Below are 15988 nucleotides of genomic sequence, written 5' to 3'. Positions count from 1 at the left end.
TCATTTAAAGTTATTAATTAAGCAATTCTTTTAATGGAAAGTTTTTTATATTTTTTGTATAATGTTTTTCGATAAACTTCCTTCACTGTCTGTAGTGAGGGTCTTTATGCTTGTCCACCCATCCGTTAACTCTTACAATAACCAATTTTTCTTTCTGGCCTTGTTGGTAGAAGCCACAGTTTCTGTGACTTTTTTATTCTTTCCCATGAAACTAAGGCTGCTGGAGTTCACATATCGGTAACGTGTATTATTTTCTCACCATCTTTTTCATATATTCCTGTTTATGTGTATTGTAAGGGGGCAAAACTATTAATTTTCCTGGAATTCTATCTGACCCATCTTGTATCTGTTTTCCCTGTATATATTCTGGCATCTCCTTGGAATTCCCAGTGCTGGGTTTTCTAGAGATTTCATAATGTTGAAGCCTTTTGTATGCCTCAGAGAGAAGCAGTCCTGTTAAATTTGGATAGAGTTCACAATCTGTTTTATTCAAAGAATTTCTCTGAAATCCTTCCTTTATAGTCATTCCACTATTAAGATGAGTAAGTTTTGCAATCAATAATAGACCTATAAATATTGGTATACATGAAATCCCTATACATATTGAAGAAGGAAATGTTGTTCCATCAGGTAGTGTGACTGCCTTGAGTCTTCTTGCTGCAACTGTGTCAAACAGCTTAGAGACCCTGGTTCCCAACAGATAGTAGCAAGGAGAAAGAAAAGTTTTTCTTTATAGACAGAATAACTACAAACATCAGTCCATATCCAGTTTTTTGTGTTTGCATCAGATGTCATCTTATCAACGTGGGAATCTTGGGAAGAGAAGTTTACTTCAGATATCAGCTCCTTCACATACCTCTTGATTTTCAAGGAGAGCTCAACTATGAGTTCCATAATATAAATGGGTACTTCTTTTTAAGTGTGACAGGTTGATCTAGGACTCTACTCTCTCAAATTTGGTAGCAGTGGAGTGGAGAGTAGGACTTCAACCTTTCATCTGTGACTCCAAGGGATGTTCTCAGACCCAGTAGCTGAATTGGATCAGTAGGAAATTCTAAAGAATAGGACTGTTAGACAAGTTGGTAAATCTCTGATATTTTTTATGCCAACTCAAGGCAATATTTTAGAAAGGAGTCTTTGACTACTATACTTCCTTCCACAGGTACAATTGCACTGGACGTCCTCTTATATTTCATAGTCTGAGCTTATGGGAACCAAATGGTCTAGATCTAAGATCTAGCAGACTAAAGGAAGGAATTTGGATCAGGAGATAAACTCAGAGAATTTACTAAGAGAGATATCACCATTAAGTGTTTCAACTTTGCTGATAACTGAAAGCAACCTAGCTTTTGAAGCTTCTGTGAAATCTACTTTTATCATTATACATTTCTTTAGGAATTCCTTTGTCCCATAATCATGGAATGATTTTTTTTCCAAAGAGGATTTTTTTCTACACAATAGCCTGTGACAGTATAATAGGGGAATACTTCCAACCAACAGGAAAGTATACAGACTATAACCAAAGTATTTGTGTTGAAGGGCAGATTTCAAAATGAGCATTTGGGAGATGATAATATCCATAAGCTAGTTTCAGTGTCAGTACGCTCTCAGAAAAAACCTGGAAATATTTATGAGACGATGTTAACATGAAAATGTGTACAAAGTAATAGCAACATTGTAAGAGGATCAGCTGTGAATGATTTAGCTATTTCCATGATCAGAGACAACTCTGAAGGACTTATAATGAAAAATGTTATCCATCCCCAGAGAAAGAACTTGTGGTATCTGAATAAAATTGAAGCATACTTTTTAAAACATCTATGTTTTCTTTCACATTATGGAAATCTTTTGCTTGACTACATATGCATATCCTATTGCTAGCCTTATTAATGGGGTAGAAGGAGGGAAGAAGGGAGAGAATCTGGATTCCAAAGTTTTTTTTAAAATGAATGTTGAAATTTTTTTTACAAGTATTGGGGAGGAGAAAAGGATTTGTATAAGTAAAAGTCTGTTGGTTAATTTATTAATTGAACTAATGTCAATTACTTCTCAACAATTATAGTTTCACTACAACTTTTCTCAGTTAATCTTTTTAATTAAAACTTAATTTAAAAAAATTAACACACACACACATGAAAAAATTTGTTAATCCGTGTGCAGTAAAAACAAGGGGGGGGAAATGACCTTACCCCGAGTTCTCAGTTAAGAATGGGGCCCTGGAACACGAAAAGCAGGCTTAATCAAAGGCTGGACTTGATAATGATTAGGAGTCAGAAGCATTGAAGTCATCAGAGAGGTGAATGGAAACTCTGAAAAGTTTCCCAGGTCACCCAGTTTCAAATCAAAGAAGCTCAAGGCTCTCTCTTTCATGTCCTCTCCTTTAAAGAACTATTGCTATCAATTAATGTTAATCTAAATTTACTGAGCCTAGGTGAAATAAAGCAAGTCACAGACACTGTCAGAAATCAAGCAGTGGTTTCAATAATTACTTTCATTGCAAGGAACTGATTTGCATATCAGTATTTAACTTCATCTTGCTGTAGTAGAAACAGATTATATACATTAATCAAAAGTGGGAAAGGAGAGGAAAAATGTATAACAAAACAATTCCTTTGGGACCTTGAGTGATTTTCTCAGGATAAAAGCATTAGCAGGAAAATATAGGTGTCCTTGAGTCCTATGGAAATGTTAAGTTGATTGTTTAGTCTTGCAGGGACTTTGTCATTTAGCTTGAGTACAGAACATTTAGCTTTCTAATTCCCTGGAGTTGAATGAGGGGAAGGGGGTGGGGAATGACTGAGCCTTCATTCTCATCAGAAATGGCTCAGAGAGGAAATGACATACACACTTAATAGGGTATAGAAATTTATCTTACCCTAGAGAAAGATGAGAGAAAAGGGATGAGTTAAGGGGAAATGGGGGAAGGGAAGGGGGGAATAAGTGATAGAAGAGAGGGTTCTCAGATACAACACCCTTTTGAACAGGGACAGGGTGAAAGGAGAGAGAGAATAGAATAAATGAGAGTAGGAAGGAATAGAGTGGAGGGAAATACAACTAGTAATACAACTGTGGGAAAAAACTGAAGCAACTTTTTTTGGAGGACTCACATTAAAGAAGGCAATTCATCCCAGAGACAGAACTATTGGAATTTGAACACAAATTGAAGTAGATTTTTTTCCCTCTCACTATTCTTGAGGTTTCTCATCTTTTTTTTTGGGGGGGGGTGGTAAGGGGGTTTATGTTTACTCTCACTACAAGATCACTATAATAATATAAAATAAACAAAAAAAATCTGTTTTCATCAAGTCTTCCTTTTTCTGGTCACCAAAAACTGTGATGATGAAAAAGGTTCAAGAGACATAATTTCTGGACAATTTAATCATTTCATTAATTAGACCAGCACTTTATTATTAAAGTGTGGTTATGGGCAATTATGGCCGTGGGCTCGCATTTCAATGAGTGAGTGACAGCGACATCATGTTCCCCCTCAACAGAGTAACTATATTCAGAACATGCATAGCCTCGGGCTATCTTAGTGCACTGGGATCTATCTTCACCCATGCTTGAGTAGAACACAAGGGACTTCCCCACTTTAGTTTAAATTCCTTGTAAGACTGGGTGAGGAGAATTAATTCTATTTCATCATCACTTTTAAAATCAGGACTTTGGAAAAAATGGAGAATTCTGAATCTCCTCAATATATTCTTTAATAATCATTTTTCCCTGTCCATAGTGACATCTAACTGCCAAAGGTGTTTTTGAAGAATTTGTATGCCTGATTATATAACAGAAATTTCATCTCTATCGGTATCAAGAACACTGTTTCATGTCATTCAGGAGTGTGAAATTTGAGGCTAGACAACTATTACAAGATGATATATTTGAATTTAGCTAGCATTAAATAAATTTTTTCTATAAGGATGATTGCATTTTTATTGTTAATCACCTTTGAGATTTTAAAGAACAAATGCATACTTTTGGTCTAACTATAGGGCTTGTTGAATAATATGCAAATGATATACACACCTAAGAAGAATACAACATGATAGGCACACATTTTTGATCTGTCTCAGTAATACTCTGAATCTCCACCACTTTTGTCTGATACAGGGAAGAGCAAACAGAACTACTTCTAATAGATTAATTTTCTGGAAAAAAAAACCTCAACCTCAAAATTATCTACAGATCTTAGGCATTGATTGATACAGAGGTACTCAAAGTTAAAATCTTTTACAAATGTACAGATTTTAGAACAAACCATAAAGCTAAATTGAGGAACTTCACTCATAGATATTCTTCAGTTATACTCATTGTATATTCCCTCTTCTGCAGAAAAAGGGATCTGATCAGGCTGCATCAGTAGATAAAGTCATTTCATCAGATGTTCACTCTGAAGTCATGTGGCATATGGTGCTTGACTTATGGTTTAGATGGAATTAGTGTTAATACCTCTGGAATGGATTTAGTTGAAATAAATTAGCTTGAAAAAAATTATGATTTTTAATCCAAGAATGTTGGATCTACAGCAAATAGCTTATATATTTTGTGATTGTGACAATGACAATGTAATTCAGGGTTTAATGTCAATGTCTAAGTCCAGAATTCTATCTATCTAGACATAATCTTTCTCAATGATAGAATTAGGAATTAAATAAAGTGCCTTAGATTAGATAATGCTAGAGTTACTGATATTCTGGACCTGTAATTTGGGTTTTCTGATGAATTCCTTTACTTGAGATATTTGGTTTACATGCATTCAGATTACTGTGAAGATAATATAAGATTTATTTATACATACATACTATATATATACATACATATATGTGTGTGTGTGTGTGTGTATGTGTGTGTGCCTTACAAACCTTATGAATTTTCTTACATACCTCTTCCTATTATAATAGTAACCATTAATCTCCAAGTAACATTTGCTGAATATGCAGTAGTAAATTTGTCAGTGATGAGTGATGAGTGGAACTGGTAGAAATACAATTAGATCCTTAAGTCACTGGATTCAAGGATTCTGAATTTACAGATAATAATTTAGATATTCTGATTCAAACTTGCTATGAAATTTAAAATATAGTTTTTCAACTTCCAGTTAACTGCAGTGTTGCATGAAATAGATAAAGAAAAGACTGTATTTTTTGGGGGGGGAGACTCTTTCTAAGAGAGTATATAGCAGGGGGTACTTCTACTGATATCCCTGATTATGTTAGTCTACAGTGCTAAATATGAACTCCATGCTATAAGTATTATGATTATTTGCATATTCAAAATAATAATCCAAATTTCTGCAACATCTTATAATGTTTTAAGTTATTTATAATAAGCATTACATCTAGTATTTCATGTGGAAGTATTTCACCTGGAATAAGAACATGCTTTGGAGTTGTGTATCTTATAGAATTGTAGCCAGTTTACAATCTAGTGGCAGATTGCAATCTGGTCTCAGTGCAGGTTGTAGCTAGTCAACTGGCTTCAGATGAAAGCATCTGAAGTCATTCACATCAAAACATTGTATTTTGAAATATTTGTTGTCACGGGTAATCATCAAAGGATTTGTTTTAATATGTTGGATATGGAATCAAAACACCTAGTTCCCTCCATTTGACCAGAAGAACTTTTTGTAAATTAACCCCTTAGAAGTATGCATTTTGAGAATATATTTGGTGATATTGGATTTATTATTCACTTTTTAGGCATTTTTATTAGTTTTTTTTGCCACTTTCCTAAAATAAAAACATTTCCATTTTTACAATGTTCTTATCTTTTCTTTTTTTTTAAAGCATCTATAAGTACATCTGATTATTCGACATTTGGATCCAGTGAATCAGGTATTGTAATATAATTTGGATACTCAGTTTTTGGTTTAATTTGAAACTTTTCCTAAAGAATGTGGTTATTGGGGCAGCTAGGTAACAGAGTGGATAAAGCACCAGCCCTGGAGTCAGGAGCTCAAATCTGGCCTCACACACTTAATAATTACCTAGCTGTGTCACCTTGGGTAAGTCATTTAACCCCATTGCCTTGAAAAACTAAAAAACTAAAAAACAAAAACAAAAACAAAAAATGTGGTTGTTGCCTTTGTATATATATTCATAATTTTTAGTGTAAACTGAGAGAAGCATGCTATCTAGAGAATTTAGATTTCTCTTTCCCCCATATACCTAGAAAACACAAAGGCTAGTAATATGAAAATCAAATCTTCCTATTCCCTAAATGGAAGAAACCAGAAGACAATGTCTGGGAAATTAATGAAAATATTTATGGAGCAGGGAAACAAGACATGCATAGAAAAAGCTAAATTATATTTAGTTTTTATTAATTCTAAACAGTTCAACCAAGCAATGGATGATATGATATATATATATATATATATATATATATATATATATATATATATATATATATTTCAAACAAAGGATGGCTAGAAATTGGAGGAAAAGGCAAGAATTAAGATAGTGCCAGGGAAGAATGAGGTAGAGAGCCACATTGTTAAGGACAGAAGAAATTCTAGGTGTCAGAGTTTTGGTATTCTGATGCATAAACAGTTCAAGACTTGATCAAAAACAATAAAATAAGGGGATGTCTCCAAAAACCATAAAAGCAGAATGTTTTCAAGAATACCATAAACAATAGTTAAAGGAATCTCTAAAGATAATTTTGAAGATCCATTAACCTGCAAATGGCTCACAGTCTGCTCCAGGACTAGTATGAGATAAATTGACTTCAGAGTTGCTGATTTTCTGTTTGTCTAGTTAGGTTTACACCGTCCCTGCAAAGCCTGTTGTTATGATGATCTACTTTGTATGCTGATTGATGAAAACAGTCCCAGACCAGTTCTTTTTGATACCTGTATAATTGGGGTATAGTTGAGGGTTCAAGGTAGTTAGCACATCCATTTTCACAATATAAAGGGAAATTTGAGTTTTATAGAATCACATTTTAGTAAAGTATTTTTAAACGTAGCATGAGTCATAGGAAAAGCTAAATGATATGCTTTTAATAAATTTTAAATTTGAAGTGGAGAAAGTTTATTTTGTTTTTAAAATCTTGATCATTTTGAAAACAATCTTGAGACATATCCAAATTCTTCAAGATCTTCTACTCTGAAAGTCTTCCAAACCAAGAAATAAATTTCATGTTTTCCCAAAAAAAGCTTCCAAAGAAATCAATGTAGTGTAATAGAGTAGTGTTTTTAAAATAAGAAAAACTAAGTTCAAGTTTTACCTCTGATATACTTTTTGCTTTTATATTCCCAGGGCACATAGTAGGTATTAAATTTTTGATTCACTGTGTTACCTTAGTCAAGTCACTAAATTTCCTTAGGCTCACTTTCCACCTGGCAAGGATTCCACCTGGCAAGGTTAACTAAAACAAACACCCATACTGAAGAAATAGGATAATTTAGGTTCTACCACTTCCAAAGGTTCTTTATTTAAAATAAAGGAAGTCTTTATTGTTCTATTGTGTGGTATTTTTGCTAACCATCCCAATATGCATTTTTTCCATTGAATAGAAAAAGGATTTCATATTCCGGAAGCAACACCAAAATATTCTGAGACAAGTGCTGTTGTAGGTAAGTAATGATATGATTACATTAAAGGACTGCTTTCTAACAAGTTTTTTGTGCCTCCAATGAGATTAAAAGTCATGTTGAAACTACTTTAAAAATTCAATAAGTTTGCTTTCCAATGTCATTTTGATTGACTTTTTGTTCAAAATCTGATTTTTTTATTTTATGATTTTCCTCCCACCCCCACAGAAGGTAGTTTGATTGTCTTTACATTGTTTCCATGCTATACATTGATCCAAATTGAATGTGTTGAGAGAAAGGGTTTTTTTTAAACTAAATTATCTCATGGATTTTGTGTGATATAGAAGCTATTTTTGTACATTAATTAATGTATGAAACTACAGTGAAATCAAATGAACACTGTAGCGTAAAAATAGTACAGTGATCTTAGAATTGAATCCTGGATCTGGTTTGTACTCCAATCAATGAAATATCCACTCAAGTCAACAATGAGAATGGTGCTAGTACATGAAAATAACTATATGACTAATAAAAATCAAATAAATTGAATCTTCATTTGAAAGAGAAGAATATTGCTTACATAGTAGAAAGTCCTTTTACAGGACCCTCAAATGAATGAACTCATTCTCACCTTTGGCCAAGGAATTCCATAGCAAGGAGGGCTCAAAGAGAGAATTGTGTTAACTGACCTTTAAAATTCATTCTGACTCTAAATCTATGATCCTATGACTTATGTCTTGATTGTATTATAACTTTTCAGGAGATAGTACTTGGGAGCATATCTAACCTATATATATATATATATATATATATATATATACACATATATATGCCAATATATAATAGAATTGTAATGGAATTATAATGGAATTGATATACATGACAATTGTTTTATAAACTTAAGTAACTCTACTTATTCCATGAGGAATATTCAAAGTTTCATCATTAGAAAAATATCAACATTTGTTATACACTAATGAATACACTTCTGCTATGTTTTAGGTGAATCTTCCACATGGGGCAAAGGAGCATATAAAGCATTTAATGGTCAAATCTTCTCCTTTGAGTCTTCATGCACATATACCTTTTGTCGTCATTGCGTTGAATCTGGAAGTTATTTTAACATTGAAATTAAACGAAATAATCAGAATGATATTGAAAAAATCACAGTCCTGATTGATGGCAATGATATCTCTATTAGTGGAAAAACAATCCTGGTTAATGGGGAAAGGTAAATACATATATATATTTTTTAACAATAAAAATGAGAGTTTAATGGATAAAGAGCAAAATGTTTAAAAAGAATGTTAATTAAAATTTATTTTAAATTATATAGAATAAAAAGTGCTAAAAAAGGACACAATTAGCATGTTTTATATCTTTCTTGCTATTAAATATCTAGAGCAATATATACATAACATAATAAGATATAATATTTTATGCATATGTATTATATATTTTCCAAAAATCTGGTACTTTAAAGTTTGTGAAGTACTTTACAAATATTATTTATATTTATCCTCACATCAGTAAAATACAATAATTAGCAATTCAGTTATTCTATTTTATGACTAGGATGTTTTAAAATGTATCTTTAGTTAAATGTACAAAGTTATGTCACAGTGAATATTCTTGATGTTTTATGTGCAATAATTCAATGCACTAAATGTTTCCAAGTGTCATGGAGATTACATTTCTGGAAGATTGAGTATATTTTTCATTTTTTAATTCATTTCTTTTAGTTCTGTTTGCTCAAAGTCCAATGAGTTTGAGAATTTTCTATCAGCTTAAAATTTTAGACAATTTAAAATTGTGTTCAGTTAGTCATATTATTTCTAGAAGTCTTTGATAATGAAATAATACTTCAGAAGAAATAAAAAGTAATAAAATACTTCAGAAGTAATAAAATACTTCAGAAGTAATAAAAAAATAATAAAAAATAAAAAAATAATTAAAAAGCACTTATTGAATCAGTCCTAATTATTGAATGAGCATTTGTTAAGCACTGTGTTCTGAGCACCTACTGTATGTGATGGGGTCACAAATACAAAAGTGAGAATTTTTTGTATTCTATGGGGATGAGAAGATACAAAATATTTACAGATAAATCCTAGAAATATGTTAAATAAATCTAAAGTGATTTTGAACCTGTATCATTCTAGGACTAGGAAGAGATAGAATAAGAGTTAAATTATTTTTTTTTTTAAGGCAAATGGGGTTAAGTGGCTTGCCCAAGGCCACACAGCTAGGTAATTATTAAGTGTCTGAGACCGGATTTGAACCCAGGTACTCCTGACTCCAAGGCCAGTGCTTTATCCACTGCGCCACCTAGCTGCCCCTCAAGAGATAACTTCTTGAAAGAGGTGACACATGATCTGAAACTTGAAAATAGCTAGAGGTGTCAAGCTGTATTTCTGAGGGGAGAAAATATTAGAGGCTAGGAGAAACTGGTACAAAGGTACTGAAGTGGAGACAGAGCTCCCCATACAACTTGGTTTGAGAGCAAAATATATGTAGGGTAGTAATGTACACTCAAAAGACATCTAGAGGCAGATTGTGAAGAGTTTTAAATGTCAAGCAGATGAGTCAGTATTTTTATAGCACAGTCAATGGGATACTTTGGAGTTTTTGAACAGAAGAGAAACATAGAAACACAATTTGGGGATATAATTTTGGCAATTTTGTAGGGGTTGGATCAGAGGGAGAGACTAGATGGAAATAGGGAGATTAGCAGACTCCTGGAATAATCAAGGTCAGAAATGATCAGGGGCTGATGTAGTCTGGTTATGGAATGACTGGAGAGAAGGGAACATAGTTTGCAAACTAGAAGAACTATTTTAGGTGATTAGAAGCATGATAATGTCCTATACAAAATTAAGTAATTTAAGAACATTTAAATGGAAAAACAAATAGTTCAGTTTTAAACTTGTTGAGATTGATACACTTATTATTTAGAACATGAAATGTTAAATACATGTCTTCTACTTAAATTGTTTATTACAGTGTGCATGTTCCATTTGATAACAAGTTGATTCACATAAAACATTATGGAGACTATACTAAGCTGGAAAGCCGTAGAGGAATTCTGTTTCTAATGTGGAACTCAAAGGATAAATTGTCAGTAAGTTTACTTCTGTTTTAATTCTATTACATCGATATCAGTGAATCTTGAGAATATAAATAAATCATATGCTCCTGTGCATGTGTTTCCGTTTTTGTAGCTAATTATAAGATAGCCAGCAGACCTAAATAACAAAGGTATAAAATGCACTTAAAATAAAGAGCTTCTAATGTTAAAATGTTACACTTTGTGTATATTGTTCTTTAAAGAGACATTTTAAGCATAAATGCAATTTTCTTTTATAGCTCACTCTTCACAAACCATATGCCACCTGTGGACTTTGTGGACAACTTAATGATGTTCCTGGTAAGACTGCTTGTATGAAATTTTCTAGATTTTGTTAATGTTTGAACAAAATGGCAAAAATGTTTTGATTCATCCTTCTTTCTCAAAGAGAAGTGAATTAAAGTGAGGCAGAACTATGCAAAGTTATCAATCTCATTCTCTCATCCAGAGTCAGAGTCAGACATAGATCTAGATGAACTCCAGGAGACTTTTTAAACTTTTAGCTTTTTTAAAGCTAATGTCTTTCTCAGTTCTCGGTTTGACTGAGGCAACACCTATTCAGTAATTAAATACTAGGTAAGGATTGAGGCAAAAGATAGTTTAATTTTTACAAAGTATTCACAAAACAATCATTGTTTAGTCCTTCACTTTTGAAGACCTTCGAGGTCATATCGGACTAAAGTGAAGGAGGGCTGTTCAAAGTCGCCAACTATGATGTCTGTTGACCTCTCCCCAGTCAAGATGGGGAAGAACTGACACTGTAAGGTTGTTTTTTAGGAGCCTGATTGTTACTTCTTCCTTCTCCTACTTACTTTCTTCTTCAGATCATCAAAAGAATCAATCTGGAGGGGATGACCCTCCCCCACCTGAGTTTCTGGCCAGAATGGAAATAATTGATGTTTATATCCAATCTGAGCCATCAAAATCCTAACAAAGAACAAGTAAGGCATGGGTTAGAACCTATTATTGACTAATGAGAGAGAGAGAGAGAGAGAGAGAGAGAGAGAGAGAGAGAGAGACAGAGAGACAGAGAGACAAAGAGAGACAGAGACAGAGAGAGACAGAGACAGAGACAGAGACAGAGAGAGACAGAGTGATTTGGGTTTAAAGGCATTATCAAGTAGCTCCATTTGAATTCCGATGAGATTTAGTAAACCCTGGTTTTCCAAACCTATTATTTCAAGAAATAATAAATGAAAACTATATGAGAAAAAAATTAATTGTCCCAGGTTTTTTTTTTGGAGACAAAATGATAGACTAAATAAATAGAGAAGCTCTAATATAGATAAAATTCTATCAATCACCAAGTCTCTAGCAAGCACTAGCTATATTTCAGGACCTTATGATGGTATATAATAGTACTTAAACTTATAATTCTTTTTTTTAGTATGAAATTAGCTTTTATTTTTTACCTTAAAATAAATGTGCTTAACACATTTTTCCCTAAATCAAAACTGAGGAACATTTAGAGTCGGAAGCACTTTATTTTTCTTTGAAATCTAATAATGTAAACATCACATTGTAATTTCCCTCTCTCTCTAAAAATCCCCCCCCCCCATTGCTTATTTTGTGTAAAACCACTTTTCTTCCAACTTTACCACACTTGTCAGTTACAGAAGATCTGCTATGCCCCAGGGGTGCATGGAACTTGGGTGGATGGGGAATCAAATCCCCTAAACTTATAATTCTTTCCCATTTTACTACTTTTAGTATGAAGCATGTAAGATTTCTCCAAGTAACAGGATGCTTGATTTTTTTAAAGGGGAAAATATTGATGAAAACATTGCCAACAGTAAAATTTCTGAAGACTGTCCTAAAGCCATTGCTAAGCAATATGAAGAATGTGAGGATGGAAAAAGGGTAAGAAAGGATTATAGAACTCGCCTATTGTTACTATGTCCTTTGATTTCTGTGTAGTATTTCAAGGAATTTTGAAGAATCATGTGATATTTAGAATAGTTGAGGACTTAGAGAAACTTAGGAACTTAGAGATCAAATCTCTGAAAGTTAACTGAGGCTTTTTATTGGGGTCACTTATTGCAACGACTCTGTTGAGACCTGGAGTTAGTCTATGGAATCTAAACTAGAGAGGTTTAATCTTTTTCTCCATCTAGGTGGTACAGTGGATAGTGGGCTGAGTGGTAAGACTGGAAGATCTGAGATCAATTTTGGTCTCTAACATTTATTAGCTTTCTTATTCTGGGTAAGTCACTTAACCTCTGTCTGCCTCAGTTTTCCTTACTAGGCTGTTAGAAATAAATATTTAAGAAAAAAATAAAGGTTCCAAGGTGAATTAAGTAACTTAAAAACTTAATACATCCCTTCAGAAAAGGGTGCATGTCATCAGAGACACATACAGAGGCAAAAATTAAGCAACTTTTATCTCTGCTCCTGAAACTCCAGTTCCCTCAGGCCCTATTGACTAGGGATTAGGTAATTCATAATTTCGTGGTCCACATCCTCAATGCTATTCCTTGATATCCCCCACCCTAATCATGTCTCCACATAAATAAGGTGTTATTATAATGAACCTTAAACTCCTCCTAGGGTAGAGAAGTTAATATGTATAAGCTTATCAAGCATGTACAGAATAATGAACCCAAATAACCCCAAGTCTACCCCTACTTCTACATTAATCTTGATTTACATATCCATCTACTTGTGTATTTTATATTGTTCAATCAAGATGCAGGTACATGCATTTGCTACCTCCTTTTTATTTTACTAAGTAATCAAGTCCTTCTTCCTTTTATGGAAACAGAACATATTTCATTTCTTTCAGGTTATAAGAATAAAACAAAATATTTTTTAAATTTTTTTATATTTTTTCCACATTACTACAATTGTCATGTTGTAAAAGTAAACTTAACCCCTCCACAAAGAAAGAGAAACCTCTAGAAAAATAAATTGAGAGAAAAAAAAAGTGTGATTCAGTCTGTACTCAAATGCCATGACATCTGTCTTTGGGATGTATAGCATTCTTTTTCAAAAGTCTATCAGAGGGGGAGGCTAGGTGGCGCAGTGGATAAAACACCGGCCCTGGAGTCAGTAGTATCTAGGTTCAAATCCAGTCTCAGACACTTAATAATTACCTAGCTGTGTGGCCTTGGGCAAGCCATTTAACCCCATTATCTGGGTTTTTTTTTTTTCCGAATTAAAGGGAATAGTCCTTGTACTTTGTTCAAACTCCACAGCTCCTTATCTGGATACAGATGATACTCTCCTTTGCAGACAGCCAAAAATTGTTCCCAATTATTGCGCTGATGGAATGAGCAAGTCCTTCAAGGTTGAACATCACTCCCATGTTGCTGTTAGGGTGTACAGTGTTTTTTCTGGTTCTGCTCATCTCACTCAGCATCAGTTCATGCAAATCCCTCCAGGTTTCCCTGAAATCCCGTCCCTCCTGATTTCTAACAGAACAATAGTATTCGATGACATACATATACCACAGTGTGCGAAACCATTCCCCAATTGAAGGACATTTACTGGATTTCCAATTCTTTGCCACCACAAACAGAGGCTGATATAAATATTTTTGTAAAGGTTGTTTTTACCTTTTTCTATCTCTTCAGTGTATAGACAGTAGTGGTATTGTGGGTCAAAGGCTGTGCACATTTTTGTTCCCTTTGGGCATAGTTCCAAATAGATCTCCAGAAGGGTTGGATGAGTTCACAGCTCCACCAACAGTGTAATAGTGTCCCAGATTTCCCATATCCCTTCCAACAATGATCATTATCCTTCCTGGTCATACTGGCCAATCTGAGAGGTGTGAGGTGGTACCTCAACGAAGCTTTAATTTGCATTTCTCTAATAATTAATGATTTAGAGCATTTGTTCATATGGCTATGGATTGCTTTGATCTCCTCATCTGTAAATTGCCTTTGCATATCCTTTGACCATTTGGCAATTGGGGAATGGCATTTTGTTTTGAAAATATGACTCAGTTCTCTGTATATTTTAGAAATGAGTCCTTTGTCAGAACCATTAGTTGTAAAGATTGTTTCCCAATTTACTATTTTTCTTTTGATTTTGATTACATTGGTTTTACCTGTGCAAAAGCTTTTTAATTTAATGTAATCAAAATCATCTAATTGGTTTTTAGTGATGTTCTCCAACTCTTCCTTAGTCATAAACTGTTCCCCTTTCCATAGATCTGACAGGTAGACTAGTCCTTGATCTTCTAATTTGCTTATAGTATTGTTTTTTATGTCTATGTCCTGTAACCATTTGGATCTTATCTTGGTAAAGGGTGTGAGGTGTTGGTCTAATCTAAGTTTCTTCCATACTAACTTCCAATTATCCCAGCAGTTTTTATCAAAGAGGGAGTTTTTATCCCAATGGTCAGACTCTTTGGGTTTATCAAACAGCAGAATAGGATAATCATCTCCTGCTTTTGCACCTAGTCTATTCCACTGGTCCACCACTCTATTTCTTAGCCAGTACCAAACAGTTTTGATGACTGATGCTTTATAATATAATTTTAGATCAGGTAGGGCTAAGCCACCTTCTTTTGCACTTTTTTTCATTAAGCTCCTGGCAATTCTTGACTTTTTATTTCTCCATATGAATTTACTTACAATTTTTTCTAACTCGTTAAAGTAATTTTTTGGAATTTTGATTGGTAGGGCACTAAACAGATAGTTTAGTTATGGTAGAATTGTCATTTTTATTGTATTAGTTCTACCTATCCATGAGCAGTTGATATTTGCAAAGTTATTTAAATCTGATTTAATTTGTGTGGGAAGTGTTTTATAATTGTTTTCAAAAAGATTCTGAGTCTGTCTTGGCAAATAGACTCCTAAGTATTCTACACTGTCTGAGGTTACTTTGAATGGAATTTCTCTTTCTAGCTCTTCCTGCTGTTTCTTGCTAGTCATATATAGGAAAGTTGAGGATATATGGGGGTTTATTTTATAACCTGCAACTTTGCTATAATTGCTAATTGTTTCCAGTAGTTTTTTAGATGATTTCTTGGGATTCTCTAGGTAGACCATCATGTCATCTGCGAATAGTGAGAGTTTTGTTTCTTCCTTCCCAATTCTAATTCCTTTAATTTCTTTTTCTTCTCTAATTGCTGATGCTAACATTTCTAATACAATATTGAATAGTAGTGGTGATAATGGGCACCCTTGTTTAACCCCTGATCTTATTGGGAATGCCTCTAGCCTCTTCCCATTGAGTATAATGCTTGCTGATGGTTTCAGATAGATACTGCTCATTATTTTAAGGAACAGTTCATTTATTACACTCTCTCTCGTGTTTTTAATAGGAATGGATGCTGTATTTTGTCAAAAGCTTTTTCAGCATCTATTGATATTGATCTG

General features: G+C 33.5%; 1 protein-coding gene across 1 annotated transcript in view; it reads left to right on the top strand.

Annotated features, from left to right (window-relative positions):
- LOC141493445 (mucin-19-like) overlaps positions 1-12817 on the top strand; it is a 31520-nt gene extending 18703 nt beyond the window's left edge. Inside the window, exons 2-8 of the mRNA XM_074194829.1 lie at positions 5787-5834; positions 7520-7579; positions 8540-8768; positions 10541-10658; positions 10904-10964; positions 12427-12524; positions 12779-12817. Of these exons, the coding sequence (XP_074050930.1) occupies positions 5787-5834; positions 7520-7579; positions 8540-8768; positions 10541-10658; positions 10904-10964; positions 12427-12524; positions 12779-12802 (638 nt within the window). The 3' untranslated portion in view covers positions 12803-12817. The remainder of the gene's footprint in view (positions 1-5786; positions 5835-7519; positions 7580-8539; positions 8769-10540; positions 10659-10903; positions 10965-12426; positions 12525-12778) is intronic.
- The last annotated feature ends 3171 nt before the right edge of the window (positions 12818-15988 follow it).

Source organism: Macrotis lagotis, chromosome 7 (assembly GCF_037893015.1).
Source record: "Macrotis lagotis isolate mMagLag1 chromosome 7, bilby.v1.9.chrom.fasta, whole genome shotgun sequence".
Lineage (NCBI taxonomy): Eukaryota > Metazoa > Chordata > Mammalia > Peramelemorphia > Peramelidae > Macrotis > Macrotis lagotis.
Note: the sequence above shows the minus strand (reverse complement) of the source record. Positions and strands in the feature narration are given on the sequence as shown.